The sequence below is a fragment of the Camelina sativa genome, chromosome 5, assembly GCF_030686135.1.
Source record: "Camelina sativa cultivar CO46 ecotype springtype chromosome 5, ASM3068613v1".
Lineage (NCBI taxonomy): Eukaryota > Viridiplantae > Streptophyta > Magnoliopsida > Brassicales > Brassicaceae > Camelina > Camelina sativa.
This window is the reverse complement of record NC_141884.1, coordinates 8123588-8140656: the sequence shown is the minus strand read 5'-3', so window position 1 is coordinate 8140656 and position 17069 is coordinate 8123588. Positions and strand designations below refer to the sequence as shown.

General features: G+C 33.7%; 2 protein-coding genes across 3 annotated transcripts; both read right to left on the bottom strand.

Annotated features, from left to right (window-relative positions):
- Positions 1-1927: 1927 nt before the first annotated feature.
- Positions 1928-2542, bottom strand: LOC104786168 (uncharacterized). The gene has a single exon (XM_010511515.2). It carries the CDS (start codon positions 2417-2419, stop codon positions 1985-1987), a length of 435 nt encoding a protein of 144 aa, XP_010509817.1. The 5' UTR covers positions 2420-2542; the 3' UTR covers positions 1928-1984.
- Positions 2543-2552: 10 nt separating this feature from the next.
- LOC104786167 (auxin response factor 3) lies at positions 2553-6368 on the bottom strand. Of its 2 annotated transcripts, XM_010511512.3 has the most exons (11): positions 6292-6368; positions 5678-6168; positions 5117-5173; positions 4838-5020; positions 4612-4696; positions 4436-4526; positions 4177-4341; positions 3863-3982; positions 3702-3777; positions 3406-3568; positions 2553-3314 (listed from the first exon to the last, which is right to left on the bottom strand). In XM_010511512.3, the coding sequence occupies exons 2-11, from the start codon at positions 5996-5998 to the stop codon at positions 2749-2751; spliced, it is 1827 nt and encodes a 608-aa protein (XP_010509814.1). In that variant the 5' UTR covers positions 5999-6168; positions 6292-6368; the 3' UTR covers positions 2553-2748. The 2 variants fall into 2 exon arrangements, with proteins under 2 accessions (XP_010509814.1, XP_087369485.1); XM_087513359.1 differs by lacking the exons at positions 5678-6168; positions 6292-6368 and adding an exon at positions 5426-5617.
- Positions 6369-17069: the final 10701 nt, after the last annotated feature.

Here is a 17069-nt window from a genome sequence, read left to right as displayed (position 1 = left end):
GGAGTGAATTGGCAATAATGGTTGATGGTGGCGGGTCCATTGAGAAGAGATAATTTTCAAAGGATTAGCTCGACTTTTGGTGGCGCCTATGTAGTTATTTATCAGAAATTGGTAACTAATAGTATATGATTATGTGAAATTCTAATACCTAATATTGTTAGGTTTGTTAAAACACATATGGACAATGAACATGAGCACAATGCTCTAAAAGATTCAAAACGTTCTACACTCAATAACACTTAAAAAGATTATCAATGACTTGATGAACTTTTCACCTCCAAAAAAAAAAAGGATTGTTATCTAAGAACACATGTTTTGAAACGAAAAACGATAGTGCAACGTTGTACTACTTTTCTTTGGTACGCTCTGCCCTCTTCGCTGCATATCGTGTAAACCATTCAGAATCTAGATATGCCTATAGAGCTCTATTCCAAAGATATAAGTGCTCTGTTTTGACTTTGTGAGTCGTGTGACCCAACGTACGTTCTCTCAGTTTTATTTTATTTTAGTTACGTTCTCTCATGCTAAAGCGTTAGTGTTAATTGTTTCCATGCACCCAAACAATGAAAATCATACTGCTTATATATATATTGGGGATTATTTTTCTTTGTCTCTAACTCTCTATTATCACTATAGTTGGAGGAAGAAGAACATTGTGCTCCAAAAAACAATTTTCCTTTTATTGTTCATTAATTCTCTTGGAGGAAGAAGAAAATTAGTTGACTTAATGAACAATAAAAGGAAATTTGTTTTTGTTTTTTTTTGCTTTATATGTCAACCAATAAAAGGAAAATTAGTTGACAACAAAAAAAGAGGGGTGAAAATGAAGTTGCAATGGCGAAGACGTCTTAACTGGAGACGAGAGATTTTGTGGTATATTCACCACAATAGGGACACCGACATGACTGAATCGTACGATACATTTTCCGAGCCTAAAGCATGCATCTACGTTTGTTTTCCTTTTTCAATATCTTTGAGAGAAACATCTAATATACCGGATTTAAGAAACTATTGGTCTGGTTCTCACTAACATCGATCTATAAATAAGCAAACATAGCTTGTTCGTAATTCTTAAATATTTTACCTAATACAAATAAATGCTTGACAAAAAATTCAAGCAACATTTGACTTCTGCTAGTATGGGGAAGAGAGTTGGTACTTCTCCTTTCCAGACAATATTAAGATAGATCTCAACTACCGAAATAAGAAAACGATAATAAACGGCTCCACACAAATCTTTTAGGAATACACTTTACTCACAAAAATAAAATAAAGATTTGGTTTAATGATTTAGACCCACAAGATAGTACCAGCAAAGGGTGAGATCATCCACATTTGTTAGATTTGTCAAAGTACTACTTGGAGGTAGCATGACTTGCCGTTGGAACTAAACTAACTAATAAAATTGGTGGGTTTAAGAAGAGATAGTGAATGATAGAGAAGCTTGCCCAAATCACTTATCCCTCACTGCAAAATGGACAGCCAAAATACACAATTATTCCGCTAATCAGCTAGTTAACTTACAATATAATTATCAATTTCTCTATCCAACACAGAAACAAAAAAAAAAACCAAAAAATAGCAGCAGTTGGCAACATACTATTCTGCTCAATATAATGCACTAGTAGTAGTACTACTATACCACTATTCAAAAGTCCATAATACTGGTACTAGTAGTAGTAACTAGTAAGTAGTAGCACTAATCAAAGTCCTTTCTTGTTGGTTGTTACAAATTGACAATAAGCAGTAAGCAGCACCTTTTAAAGTTTCAAGTTTAAAATCCCCAAAACTTGTGACGACGACCCGTTCCAAACACAAATAAACCCTTAAAACCAAACCGGATCAAATCGAACCAATTCAAACCAAACAATTACCCGGTTTTATGTCTCTTCTTCTTCTTTAATAGTACAAAACAGGAACACAGAGATTGGTTTTACAATTAAAAATTCAATAAGCGTCTTTTACAGATCATTGATCAATCAATCTACTCAGGAACAACAGGATCCCATAACAAGAGAGTAAAGAGAAGCAAATTAGGAACCAAAAGAGGTATATAAGGATTCACTTCATTCACCAATCTCTTCCTCCTCAGCCTCTTCCTCGCGTACTCTATCCTCTCCTCTTTGCCCCATCTCCCTTCCTCCACCGCCATTACCGCCGCCGGCGGCTGATAATACGGGCAATTCGACCTCCACGTGGTATCAGGAAGCCCGAGTCTCGATACCCTTTTGATGAATTGAGAAACCCACCATTGACGACGGAGATGCTTCTGCGAATAAACCGGAGGGTAATCCCACGAGGTGTAGCTTGGGATTAGGGCTCCGATCAAGAATTGGGAGTAAAGTGACGGTTTTGTTGTTGGGTTTGTGAGTATGTGTGTCACCGCTTGTAGTCTCTGTTCCCATGTCGTCTCCTCCATTGTTTATGGATCAGATTATTTTGAGTGGCAGAGACAGAGAGAAGAGAGTTCAATTGTTTGGTATTATCGGACTCTTTCCGGTTTAACCGGAAATAACCGGTTGATATGAGACAAAACAGAACACTGAACCTAATTAAAAAAAAACCATTCTTGCAACAAAGTAAACAAGTTTTACAAGTCTCCTTCCATAAGTCATGATCAACTTGTGACATTCCCAAAAGTTAGTAGGAAGTAATCATCATAATAAATCAACTAAAGATAAGAACTTTACTTAAGCCACAAGCAAATAAAAACACACATAATAATAATAATGATAAACCAAAAGAACCCTAGAGAGCAATGTCTAGCAACATGTCTCTCATTGCATAGATGTCTCTTCCTTGCGAACGGTGATGATTGCTTTGCACAGCTGAAGCGCCTTTCATGGAACTCCCTTCAACACACGGGACAACCGCCGCAGATGCAACTGATGTGCTCTCTTCGGTTAACGGGAAACCAAACAGCCTGCACCTTCCTGAACCTCCGTGATGATCTTCCAGGCGTGCGTTAGGGCTGTTCGAGTTGGTTAGCAGTACGGAAGAAGGTGATGATGAAGCAGACGGGGGGAGGATACGGGTGCTAAACTTCTGGAACGGACCACACCAAATGTTCCTCTGGCTCAACCCATGCTGCCGATGATGATGATCGGTTATTGAGTAAGCGGGAACTGTTTCTTGACCTTGCAAGACCTTATGGAACCCATAAGAGTCGTTAAATTCTGTTCCTTTGAAGCGGCCTCTCCTGGCACCGGCTCCACTATCAAAAGAAGTGTTGTTAAAACCCGGTAAAATTTCTTGACCTTGCAAGACCCTCTGGAATCTCAAGGATTCCTCAAAGTCTGTGGCACGAATCCCCTCTGAAACAGTAGCAGAAAAACATAAGACTATATGCGAGGTCAGATTATATAAAGCGGTAGGATGTGTTTTGTCTGAGTTGATGATGTGTACCAGAGACAGGAATATCAGGCTTTCCTGAGGAAAAGCCAATCCTGCTTCTCTTGGGACCAGTTGTTACGAAGCTGCCTGAATTGGAGATTGAACCAGATGGTTCGATCTCCCATGGCGAGACACGCTGTTGATGCCCATTTGCCTCAATGTCATCCCACCTTACCTGAACATGACGTCAAACACACACTTTCAGTGCGAGCACTGAGCTTATGGGATATATAAATTAAGCAACAGTTTAATAGGTGACCTCTAAACAAAGCTAGTGACTTCTTAAAAGATCATAAATCATAGCTTACCAAAAGGCATCTCCATTTAGAACCAGGCCATCTGATAGGATCCAAATCGCTGATTCCAGTTATAATCCCAGGGGATCTGACCAAACAGGCAAAAGATTTTAGAAAGATGAGCATATTAAACATAAGGTGTGGCAATGTTTTCTTAAAGCTTGAGCTATAACCTTCTCTCAGAAGCATCTTCAGACTCAACCCTTGCTTTGAATCTCATACCGATACAAAATGGATAGTCAACAATCTTCAAGAACTTAGGTGCAGGGATTATAAAATTTGACCAGCTTGCCCTGCAATTCCAGTAAACTAGTATTAATGATTTAATGCAAACTTCATGGCTATAATTGTCATAACAAACATAGTATATTACTGAGACTATAAACTCCCTGAAAACAATCAACAATAACAATACAAAACATTGTGGTACCAAAAAGTAATTTTTCAATGTTGAAAACGAAAAAAATTGTTGTGGTTTGGGGCTTACTTGGGGTTGTAGTAAATGCTGAAAGCGCTATGGGTCGATATGGCATGAGCTACTTCAGAGAAATTGTTGTGGTTCATATTCTGATTATATTTAGCCGAGAGAGCAGCTGTGCCTTCGATTTGAGAAGCTCTTCTAACTCCCAGTCGCAGTTTGCCATCATCGCCTCTATATCAGAGAAAAACATATATCATAAATCCTCTAACAAGAAACCAAAGAGATTTGAGTAGTGAGAAAACATAGAAGCTTTTTTTTTTACTACCTAAGGAAAAGCACAGCATCTCCAGAGACAAGCTTCTTCTTGTTCACAAATGCACTCCACCCGGTAGTGAGCAAATGCCTCCTAGGTTGCCCTAAAAAGTCACTCAAACCATTCAAGATTTCCATTTACTATCTCAAGGAACAAAAAAAAAAAGCAACATAAAGCAACAAACTCACCTCGATAAATGTGGCGAAATCGCCACTCCAGGCCATGAAGATCCCTAGCAAGAAGCTCCTGAGAAGGCCGGGGCTGGCTATAGTCCTACATAACAATGTGAATGAATATGCAATTAAATCTCTCAATATAACCTTACAGAAGAAGATAACTAAAACCCTAAAGTAGTACTCTTACTACAGAAGCTACAGAGTGTAATGTTTTTAGAATATGGAGGAGAGTAAGTACCAGAGGAGGGAAGCAATCCTCAGCAGCTCGGCGAGGAACAGAGAAGCCACCATGGGTGCTAGTATCAGAAGCAGTGAGGGTTTTGCAAAACATGTGAGGAGTACTTGACCTCTTAAGAACTTCGTAATCATCCTCTCCAGCATCAACATCTATAATTCCTTCACGCACCTTCCTCTCAATGTCCTGTTTAACAACAACAATCAACTCAAAATCTCTAAAGCTCGAGCCATTCACTCTCTCTCTTGTTCCAAGACTCGAGAGCAATAAAAAAACACTCACCTCAGACTCAGGAAGAAGAGAGACTTGAGCATAAACTTCATCTGTAGTCGTCTCTGCCTACAAAATCAAAATCCACCCCATTATGTTTATTAATCCTCACAGCACAACAACAACAAAAGTGTAAACCTTTAAAAGGGATTTGTAATGTTCTGAAAGCAATTGCCATCAAAACTGAGCAAAAGAGGAAACTTTGAAATCAAATTCATAAGTACAAAAACTGCAGACAAGTTTTGGGGATTTCAAGTGTTCATAATCAAAATGCCACAAGAAGAAACGCAAATGGAGCAAAAAGGGAAACTTTTTCCCCACCTCCAACATAAATTCGTTTGTCTCATACAATTCAATAACCCGAAGGCACAAATCTCCATACTTGTATCGAAAACCCCAACTTCAGATTCACCAAACCAAAAACAAAAAAAAATCAAAAAAACAAAACAAAGCCCATATCTCTCTGCTTTGAGAGCAGAGGAATGAAGTAAACAAAAACAAAACAAAAAAAAATAGAAAGAGAGAGAGAGAGAGAGGATTATAAAGAGAGAAGAGAGAGATAAGGAGACATACGTGAAGCTTAACATCGAGAATACGACAGAACACGTGAGGAGGGAGCCCGTAAATCGCGGCGGAGAAATCGGGGGCTTGTTCCAAATGTCCCTGAGGGAAATACAACACAAGGCTTCCTCTTTTTGGGAGAGAGATGAGGGGTCCAGCACAAGCATGCCACAGCTCCAAACAAACCCCTCCACCAGAGCTCGAAGACACCACACAAGCAGACGCTGACGATGACGAAGTAGGTGAAACTGACCCAGAAGCTGAAGACGGCGTCTGCGTTTGCGTTTCTTCCTCCTCCGTCTCCATCACGTTCAGATCGATTAAACCACCCATTAAAGAGAGCGAGCGAGAGAGAGAGAAACAGAGATAAAGATAAGAGCTTTATTTATAAATATAAAAAAAAGAGAAAAAAGATAGAAAATTTTTCAGAGGAGTTTCTTCATGACTTTACCCTCTCAGCCAAAAGAGGAGAGACTAGCACAGTGATGAGTGAGTGAGTGAGTCTTTAAGCCGTGGAGAGCAAAAAAAAATAAAGAAAAGGGTCAAAAATAAAGTTTTGATTTTTAATTTTTAATTTTTTTGACAATGTTAAAAGAGAGAGACAGAGGATCAGAACAGAACAGTACTGAGTGCTCTCTGAACAGTGTTGCTGCTCTCTGCTACGTCTGGTGACTGATGTGTGTGGTGTGGCTTTTAGACCTTTTGTGCGTGGAGAGAGAGAGAGAGAGACATTAGATGGTTTAGATTTGATTTTTTTGCTTTTTATTACTATTATTATCTTTTACACAACAGTTTCTTTGCAATCTTTACTTGTTGGATATTTTTCTGAAATGATTATATTGTTACAAGTTTATGGCATTAATCATTATATAAATAAGATCTGCAAAGAACAATGGGCTTAAATGCTTAATAACTATCTTTGTCGTCGTCTCTTTGAATCAATTTTTTTTTTCTTTGTATAATGGTGGGGAGAGATAAAAGAATGATTCAATACTGGTGGTGGCATGCTTTTAGGGATTGATGCACATTAGTGAATAATTTTAAAATATTTATCCATTATTATACTATATAGTAAGTTAGTTTTTGTGTTTGTGGTATAGATTTGGATTACCGTTATACTCTCTACTACTACATTCTTTTTTTTATAAATTTCTCGTGATTATAATATAAAGTACGTGGGTACTTCAGTAGTTTAGTATTATAGGTTGAAAAGGTTCTATATTTTCGCTGATTTTTATTTACGCATTTGTGATGATTGTTGTTATTAAGATAGGTATATAATTGTGTTTTATAAATTTTTTAGAAGTTCACACTTCACAGCATTAGTACACATAATTATTTGCAGTAATGTTGGCCATGTATGAATCAACCTAAGGAGCTAATACGATCTATCCATAAGCATCATCGAATCACATTGTTTATGCTGGATCACATTAGTCCCCATCAACCATCTTTACTAAACACCATTGCATATTTTTCTATACGAAAGAGATTATGAACCTAGCTATATTATAAACGGAGAATAAATTGATGGATACACATATATAAGTCATCCGAATTTATAAAGTAAACCTATCTAATGATATTGTGAAAACAGGAAGAATTATTGCATAAGTACAGAGTGAGTAGGGTCCCATAAACGGTAGGACATATTGAAAGAAACAAATGGTCGAGATTATATATGTTTTTGGTAAGATGAGGTTTCCAAAATTCTTATAATTATGTCTACCCAGATGAGGAACTAACCTAATCATACCACAATTTTGAATTATACTACATCTTAATACACATGCAAACAAAATAAATTCTTCTTTGCCTTGTTTATTATTATCATTGTCACTCCTTTTGAATATAATCACTATGGCATTCTTGTGTTACATTTTCTCATAATCTGTTTGTATTTAATGGAAACTAAATAAATAATAGTTGATGAAAACACTTATGAAATCTATAAATTCGTAGTTTAGTTGTAAGTGTACAACAAACAAAGAAGTTAAACATAACCAAACCAACAACACATGAAAAGTACCCAACATTTCGCCACAAGTACATCCTAGATATATTGTTTCTTTAATTGCCCATTGTGAGAATGAATCTCATCACAAAACCCACAATGTAGCAAACAAGAGAGCAGACAATGAAAAGTACAAGTAAATACAAGAGACAGAGAAGGGTAGAAATGTAAGACTGAAGAATCTGTAAAAGGACAAATAGAGAGAAAAAGTGAGAAGAAGGGTCTTAAATTGGGAGTGTCATAAATTACAAAGAACCCGAGGATCAGGGGGGACTTTTTTTTTTCTTTCTTTCTTTCTTTCTTTTTCACATTTTCCTTTACAATTTTTTTTTTTTTTTTTTTATGGTGAACACGCGAGACAGTGTAGATGTATAATAGATACAGCTATAGAGAGAGGTCACAACAACAACAACAACAACAACGAAGGGGGGTTAGGTTAGGTTGGGGCAGGACCCGGACAAAACGGGTTACAAATTCAAATACCCAATTGGTTAATGCCCCGACATCTGTTTCCTATCTTCTTTTGGAAACTCTCGAGCCTCACACCCCTCCCTCACTCTCTTTTTTTGGCACGTCTTCTCCACTCTCTCTTCTCCTTGGTCCTTCTTTTACCCGTTTCGGACACTGTTCACTTACTTCTTTCTTTCTTCTTCCTCTACTTTTTCCTCCCTCTCTTTCTCTCTTTGCAGACGAGCTTCTTAGCCCCACATTTCATTCAATGCCTTTGCTTTCGTTTTTTTTTATATTTATTTGTTCGAGGGGTCGCTTAATACACGATCTTTTTTCCTTCTCCCAATAATATTTGAGATTGTGATTGTGATTGATAAAACTATCATGTAGTGTATCAAGTATCTCAACTAGCTACTTTTTCATTTACTCATATATTTCATCGTGAGAAAATAATTCACTTTATACAAAAAGTATTATGAATGTCACACATGTGATCGATGTTGTACCTTGGACTTGAATATGCCCCCAACATAATATTTTACTGCTAACTAATTTAAAACGAATAACGCATTTCTTTATAGTTTGCTGAAGAAAAAGTTCTTGTTAATTTAATTGAAATTAGTAAGAACAAAAATGTTGTTTGCTAGTTTCACTTTTATGAATTGATTTTGTTTCTTTTGTGAATAAGACCATTTTGGATTTTCAACGTATAGTTTTCTTGATAAGCGACCAGTTGTTAAAAATACCAATATAATACGTAAAACTATCTCTTCAAAGCAAAAGTTTGTACTCATAAGCAAAGATTCACCCTCCAAGTAAAATATTTTGGTAAACACATAACCATTATTAACACAAATCATTGATACTATGGTCTATGGGTTTTGTTTGTTTGTTCATGTAAAATGAGAATGAGAAAGTCAAATAAATTTTAAAAAGATATCTTAAATTTGGTCGATAACACCATTAGTTCAACAGTAACAACTAAGAAGAAGAAATATTTATGAACTAGGTGAGAAATAAATTTACAAATGACTTGACAACATAGAACTAAACCTGTCCTTAGCCTTTTACATCACTATCTTCAGACGTCCCTTTTCCAAAGAAAAAGAAGAAAGAAATTGGTAAATGCTAAATCATCTCTCACAATGTGCTCGTTGATGCACGCGCTGTAACTGAACGTAAGAGAGTAAATGATACGAGTAGAGAGAGAGAGCATTTTTCTTAAGAAGAAGAAGAAACTTTTACTTTTTTTTTTTTTTTGACTGATTACTATTTCGGGCCTTTAAATCCAGCTTTAATCAGTTGTGTCAGTGCCACCCACCGCACTAAGATTGATTCATAATTACTTGGTGCGTTTTCAATTTCATGCTAGGTGAAAAACAATTACAGTTAATATATCAAAAACATTTTCTGTTAGATAGCTAGCAGTCACTTGTTTCACTTTGGTAATATTAATAACATCAGATGACAAAAAAAAAAAAGAAGCTAGAAGTCACTTATTAGGATCCTTGTATTGTAAAATTGAAATTGCATTACAGTATATTACTCCTTTTTTATAATATATTATTTACATTGTTATAGTACAAAAATACAAGAGTATTATTTTTTTTCAAATTTTACAATATATTATTTACATTGTTATATAAGGATCCTTTTTTTTTGCCCTCAAGTATAATATTGTAATATTGTACGCTGCATTATATATATATATATATTTTTTTTTTCTTTTTTTTCCCACACAAAAATAAATAAATTAGTTAAGTTAACACATGACTCAAAAAAATAATGAAGTTATCATTCAATTTCGTAATTTCTTGCTCCAAACGTTAACTTTTCCAACAAGTCAAAACACCATTTTTCTTATTTTCAGTAATATTGAAGAACCTTAGCTTTTGTACGTACAAAAAAGAAAGCAAACAGTCTATTGAATAATTTTTTTTCATTAATATGTAAGGGAGTTTTATTTTCATTTAAAATTCTAGTATATATTATGAACAGATTGAGACTATATATATATATATACAAAGTTACAAACCAAATAAATGTTGGCGTATTTATTTCATGTCAATATGTCATTAGTGCGACCATATGCAGATATACCGAACAAAATACATATTGTTATATCGTAGATATTAAAGCGAATTGAGATGACCCATTATATTGGTTCCGTCATAGGCTGCAATTTTTTAAATTTTATAGAACGCCATTGGTCAACTCAAAAGAAAACTACATTTTCTGAATTGTTGTAAGAAGAATAGGATTTCTGAATTTATGGAACCTTTGACCGTCGTGACTAAAAAGAAGATGACTGGCATTAATGCTAATGAGACTGAGGTAGTGAATGGTAACACCACTAAGTGCGGTATTCAAACAAAAAAATAGAAAACCACTAATATGTCATCATTCACAATTTCATTTAGGGGAATTGGGTTGTATAACCCAAAAAAAAATTATAATTCACAGACTAACCACACTAACCATCAATTAATTATATTCTCTATATTTATGTATTAATGACAGTTTTTGTCCTTTTTATTTTCTTCTCACCACCACCACCTCCCAACCTCCGGCCATCACCTCCGGCCACCACCACCGACCGCCGGGTTCCGGCCACCACCTCCGACCGCCGGGTTCCGGCCACCACCTCCGGCCGCCGGGTCTGGCCACCACCTCCGGCCGCCGGGTTCCGGCCACCACCTCCGGCCATCTCCTCCTCAGCCGCCGGCCAACAGCCACCACCCCCTACTCTACCCAAAAGACTAACTGGTAATTTCACCCTACCCTTATCCTGATTTTCTAATTTTTTTGAATATGGTGCTATATTCTTCTATGATTTTTTTATTTTGGTCACTCACCTAATTCACCCTTTCATTTACCTATTTGCGTTTTGTTTCATTTAAAAAGTTGTACAGTGTGCGTTATTCAAGACATGCATAATTACACCTAAAATATCAAAAACGCACTTCAATTTTTCAATCTAGACAATACCCTGCGTTTTTAGCAAATCCGCACCCATAATTAATAATCTCATTTAATAATAGTAGAACATCTGTATAAAATTAAACATACAACACAAAAATATTATCATACACAAATTCTTTTATATCACTTAAAAAAAGTTGATTTTTTTTCTTTTTCCTTTTTCATTCAAGTATCCATTATTATTTGAAAGTATTTTTTTTATAGTTGACTTATTATTATGATTAGTTTAAAAGGTTATGAGTTTAATGTGTATTTATGTAATTAAGTTATGTTTTAGCAAATAACTTTTTTTTGACAAGTTTTAGCAAATAACTAATAAATACAATTTAATTATTTGAAACAAACAATCAATAGCTTATTAGATTAGATTTATAATTATCATTATAATTATTATTATTATGGTTATCAGATATAATTATATTATCATATATACAAAATTATGTGCAAATATAATCAATTTAGCGATATATATTTCATGAACTGCAATTACATTTTTTTTACCATTCAAATATTCTATTGTAAACCGCAAATAGTTTTTTTCACCAATCAAATTTTATTATGTACCACTTATTTTGTATAAACCGCACTTGTCCCGTAAACCGTTTGTACCGCAGTTGATCCGTACCGCACTCTAAAACCGCTTTCCCCGCACAACCAAATACGCTGTTACCATTCAGACCCTGAGAGAGGAGATAAGTACATTAAGAAATTAAGAACAGTTAGGCTTACTTATGAAAAGTTATATTCAAATATTAATTAACACTATATAGTATATGTATATATATATATATATATATATACTTCATATTTTAATTATAGTTTTCTTCGAGATTGATAATCAAATCTATTTACTGAGTTACAACGTACAACCTATGTTGTCATTAATTAGTGGATATTTATACATATTTTAGCACACAAAACATATGACAAACTAGAATCGTTTCCATTTTAACAATTTTATGATTAAGCGTATATTCCTTAGACATAGAAGTCAACCTAATTAGAAACATAATCTATGTACCGTAAACAATTAGATTTGTTGTTGTCGTTTAAGGTGTTTGTGAATTATATAGCTGCCGACTGCGAAGGAGGAGCTAATAGTGGTGATTATATAAATGCAGAGAACTCGATCATTGGCTAGAAGAACCCAAAAGAAGAATCCATGGCCAATAGAAATCTTTCACTATACCACCACCATTTATTGATCTCTTTACATATCTTGTTGTTATACTGTTTATAAACCATTTTAATTGAATAATCCCATACAATATAGATAGTACCAAATGGTAATCTATATACGTTGGTTGTTGCTTTCAATCGTCGGTTTTCATACGCGATATGATCAAATAAGTGATAAATATATTTGCTGAGAAAAAGAATGTACCCGACTTCATATACATTTTGAAATTTAGTAATGGATTTTTTCCTCTACGATTCCTAGTTTCAGTAATAATTGACTAACAATGTTTACACGATATAAATTTACTTTTTGAGAGTTTCTCTATCAAGGCAATAATAAAGTAAGACATACGGATGATGATTTTGACAAAACCATGATTAAAAGGAAAACTCGTGGCAAACCAATCATGCTGTGCTTAAACTTTTGGCAGTGAGCATCGGAGTTCCTATTTTTTGTGTGTTTAAATGATGCAACCAGAGATTTTGCAGACTTGTGTTAGATGCTATGATGTAATCTTGGATAAATGAGCTTTGGGGTTGGTAAGTAGTGTGACTTGTGTCTGCCCCACCGAGTTTAGTGGAACTCAATCAATATATAAGGAAATTTAATTTGATTTGACTTTGAGGAAATTTGATAGCATTTTTTAATACTTCATTTCATTTAGAAATTAACTAACTTTAATGTTTTTTTTTGTGATATTTTATGTAGTACTAGTAAGTAGTAACTAACACTTTTAATTATTTCTTTTACAAAGATATACTCCATCCCTTTTAAATTAGTTGTATTGTTTTTTTGTTTGTTAATGAATATGCACTACCTCTTAAACAATACATTACCTCTACTGATAAAAAAAAAAAAAAACAATACAACTAAAACTAGTGATAAACAATACATTATCGTGATGTGATAAACTAGTGTTATGTTCAGGGCAAGAGAAGTGTCAGTAGCAGCTGCTTTTTTTAGTCACAACTTAAACACCAATATATTTTGACATTGGATGATTGCACCTAAATGGCAAACCTCACAAGGGGCCTAATGGCCACAAAATCTCCGCTATATTGGATTAAAAACTGTTATATTGCTTTGCACAAAATTTGACTTTTGCCAAAGAGTTTATCGTTTAAGAGATTAATTCTTAAAATTCTAAAACACTCAAATCCGACAAAAAAAATTACATAGTTTAAAAGTTCTAACGACAGCATGAAAAAGTTATAACGACAGCGTGGAAGATGCCTCGAAGAAAGATAGATGCAAGAAGACTACTTATATATTTATGTTGCCAAAATGATCCAATTGTGTATATAATATTTTTAAAAAATAAAAGGGTAAATAACATCTTTATTATATTTTAGGAAATCGTTCAAATTATATCCATAATAATCAGGTTATTAAATTTAAATTTTTAGAAAATCAATTTACTTTAAAAAATGAATATACTCAATTTAAGAAAATCTATAAAAAATCATAATTTAATCATTTTATCTATTAATTAATTTTGATTTTTGTGGTATGAGGAAATAAATTATTAACAAAATTTATTATATAAAGTTAAACAAAAACATAAACCACTAGTTTAGAAATTATTTTTTATCATTTAACGCGATATTAGAAAATCTATTATACCATACATTAGCAAATAAGGTAACTGAAAAAAAAATTAAATAGAAAAGATTAATATCAATATTTTAGGTAATGTATTGTTAATCACTAGATATACTCCTCACATCCTTTTAAATTAGGTGTATTGTTTTTTTTTGTTTACGCATAAAGAGAAATAGATATTGTTTATCACTAGTTTCTAATGGTGTGAAAATTAGATAATTTCAAAATTTATGAAAATTTCTAATTAAAATAATAAGAAGCTATTACAAGTTTTCTTAGGCCATGAATGGCTACTGGTTTATAGATTTTGGTTTTTAGTTTTTGGATTTTAGTTTTTGATTTTTTTAGTTTTTTGATTTTTGGTGTAGATTTTAGTTTTTGCAAAATCTTGAATGGTAACTTGATTAGTTTTTGGTTTTTATGTATAATAATTATTTTTAAAATAGTAAAATAATAATTATAAACTTTTATTAAAAGATAGAAAAATATAATGATGTGATTTTTAGAAAGAAAAAAAAAATGTCACGCTAAAAAGTAAAAACCCACAAAATGTGGTTTTTAGATTTTATGAAAAAATTTGTAAAATCCACCAAAATCTGGTTTTCCTAAATTCTAGGAAAGCTATTTTTTCATAATCGTGAATGGCTTCAAAAATAGATTTTGCAGAATCTAAAGCCAAAAACTGATGCAAAATCAGGTGCCATTCAAAGCCTTAATGAAAAAAGATTGACATCTTCGACAACTTTGGGAATTTAGTTCATGAAATTAAGACAATGCTATAAACCAATTCTTTAAACACTAACTGGTTCATACACTTTCTAAATCAAAAATATAAAAGTTTGTTTTAAAAAAAACATATAAAAGTAAGCTTTTTCGTCACCTATAGGGAAAAGAGGAATCTTTATAAAATTTGGTCGAAACAATGACTTTAATCTTTATAATACTACTAGTATGGCAAAAAAAAAAAGAAAAAACACCTTACGAAACTTATAAGTTCTAAATTCTATCATTATGTGAATCTTAGCGAACTACCTCGTATCCAACTTAACATAAACATCATAATGTCGGTCTCTTATTGTGTTTGTTGTTACAATCCAATAAAATAATATATATCTCCAACAATTTTTGTTTTCCATTGCTTTAAATTTTAGTGTAGAAAACAGCATGTAACTACACCAGATTTGAGTGTTCGTGTGTAAGCTATAAAGACATTTTCGATTTTAAAGTTATAATTTATCTAAAAATTATGTAACATGGCCAAAATCATATTTGCTTTAAAGTTCATCACAATGGCCATTCACTATGTTCAAGTTGTGTATGTAATGGACATCCCAATGCCCAACCCGTGATTGATCCTTAACGGGAACCTCAGAGTCCATCTCAAACTTTGTTTTATCACTTTATGGTATTACAAAATTACTAAATTAGTAGTATAACCAAATCATGATAATCTAATGGCTGAACCGGGTGTACCGGATTTTGGTTTTTTTATATGTCTATCATGTCGGTCTGCTTTTTAGGGACCAGCGGACATGTTGATTCTTCACGTCGGCGTTGGTAATAGAGACGTGACAAATCGATGTGAAGATAGTGTTCATATTTCTTTACCAAAATGGATAAGTTCTGTCGTTGTCCGTAATCAGAAGCTCTCGTGGGGCTTTTAATCATACATCCAAGAAAGAAAATGTCTTTATTATTCTCTTTGATTTTATTGAGAATAATTTTGGCTTTGGTGTGACCAAATTAGATCAAATATAAAATTAAGTACAATTAACTTAAGAAGTATGAAAAAATACGAAATTGACATTTAGCGCCATCTATATAGATGTACTATTTGTAAACCAATAGATGATGCAATGCTAACAATTAGATAGCGTCGTGGAGCCAATGAGATTGAACCTTTGAGGGATCTATGGTGCCACATTCAATGCCTGGGCCAGATCATACAAATTCAAGTGAAAATGACCGGTTCTGATGGTTAGATTATAATTTTAGAACAATGATATATTCTTTTAAGGGAATTTTATGAGAAATGACATTTTCAAAATTAAAGTTGTGAAAAATGCCACTTTAATTGTTTCCTTTTTAGAAATGCCATTTTTTTGTTTGTGCCATATAAAAAAAATACAATTTTACCCTTAAATTACAAGAAATGAATTTTTCTTTAAAAAATGATAAAATTGTGCAATCAAGTTTTTGTCCACCATATTTATGTTCTTCGGTCTGATGAGTGACCAGATCCGCTTTGTTGACAAACACTTGTCCACCCCAATTATGTCTACCGCTCTTTTAGTAGACCAAATCTGCTTGGTTTGATAACACTTGTCCACCCCAATTATGTCTTCCGTTTTTTTAGTAGACTAGATCTGCTTGGTTTGATAACACTTGTCCACCCCAATTATGTCTTCCGTTTTTTTAGTAGACTAGATCTGATTGGTTTGATAACACTTGTCCATCAATAACATAAAACCATTTTTTCCACTATTCATATATGCAGATGCATATGCAGACCTTATTGTGTCTCCGGTGGACCAAATTCAATGCTTGGACAGGTTTTTGTCCACCATAGTTTTGTCCATCGGTTTCTTTAGTGAACCAAATCCGCTTGGTTGACAACACTTGTCCTTTGATAACTTAAAACTGGTCCACCCTTGCAGTGCCCATGTCCACGCTAATCGTACAATCGACAAGTGGATAGACAAATGTCGGTAGACCAGATCTGAATCATGTCTTCTAAATCTAGTCCATCAAATAATATCTAACTTTACTTCCAATGATGGCTTCTTGGATTCCAACACTTGTGTCCACCAGCTGAACCGCAGATCTAAGTAACAGAGAAAAGAAACTAATCAGATCTGAAAATTGATATCTTCAAATAGATAAAATTGATAGACTTAATAGACACAAAAATTAGGAAATGTCTCTTACCTTGTGTAGTCCAATTCTGTGAAAAACAATGTTGTAGAAACAATAAATGGAGAGATTTGAATGTGAAAAGATGATGGATTGAAGAGAAATTTAAGATTTTGTGAAAAGATGAGAGGTTGGAGAAAGAAAGAGAAAGAGATGAAAAAACGTGATAATAGATTTTGGAAAGAAAAATATGGTAATTAAAAACAATAAATTTAGCAGGGTAAATTTGTCTTTCTAATTTGCTCTTGTGGCAGGCGGGAGAA

Coding starts and splice junctions, on each gene's coding strand:
- LOC104786168 (XM_010511515.2), bottom strand. CDS start 2,419: ATGGAGGAGACGACATGGGAACAGAGACTACAAGCGGTGACACACATA.
- LOC104786167 (XM_010511512.3), bottom strand. CDS start 5,998: ATGGGTGGTTTAATCGATCTGAACGTGATGGAGACGGAGGAGGAAGAA. Junction 4,342..4,435: donor GATGCTGTGCTTTTCCTTAG/GTAGTAAAAAAA, acceptor TCTCTGATATAG/AGGCGATGATGGCAAACTGC. Junction 3,983..4,176: donor AGCATTTACTACAACCCCAA/GTAAGCCCCAAA, acceptor CTGGAATTGCAG/GGCAAGCTGGTCAAATTTTA.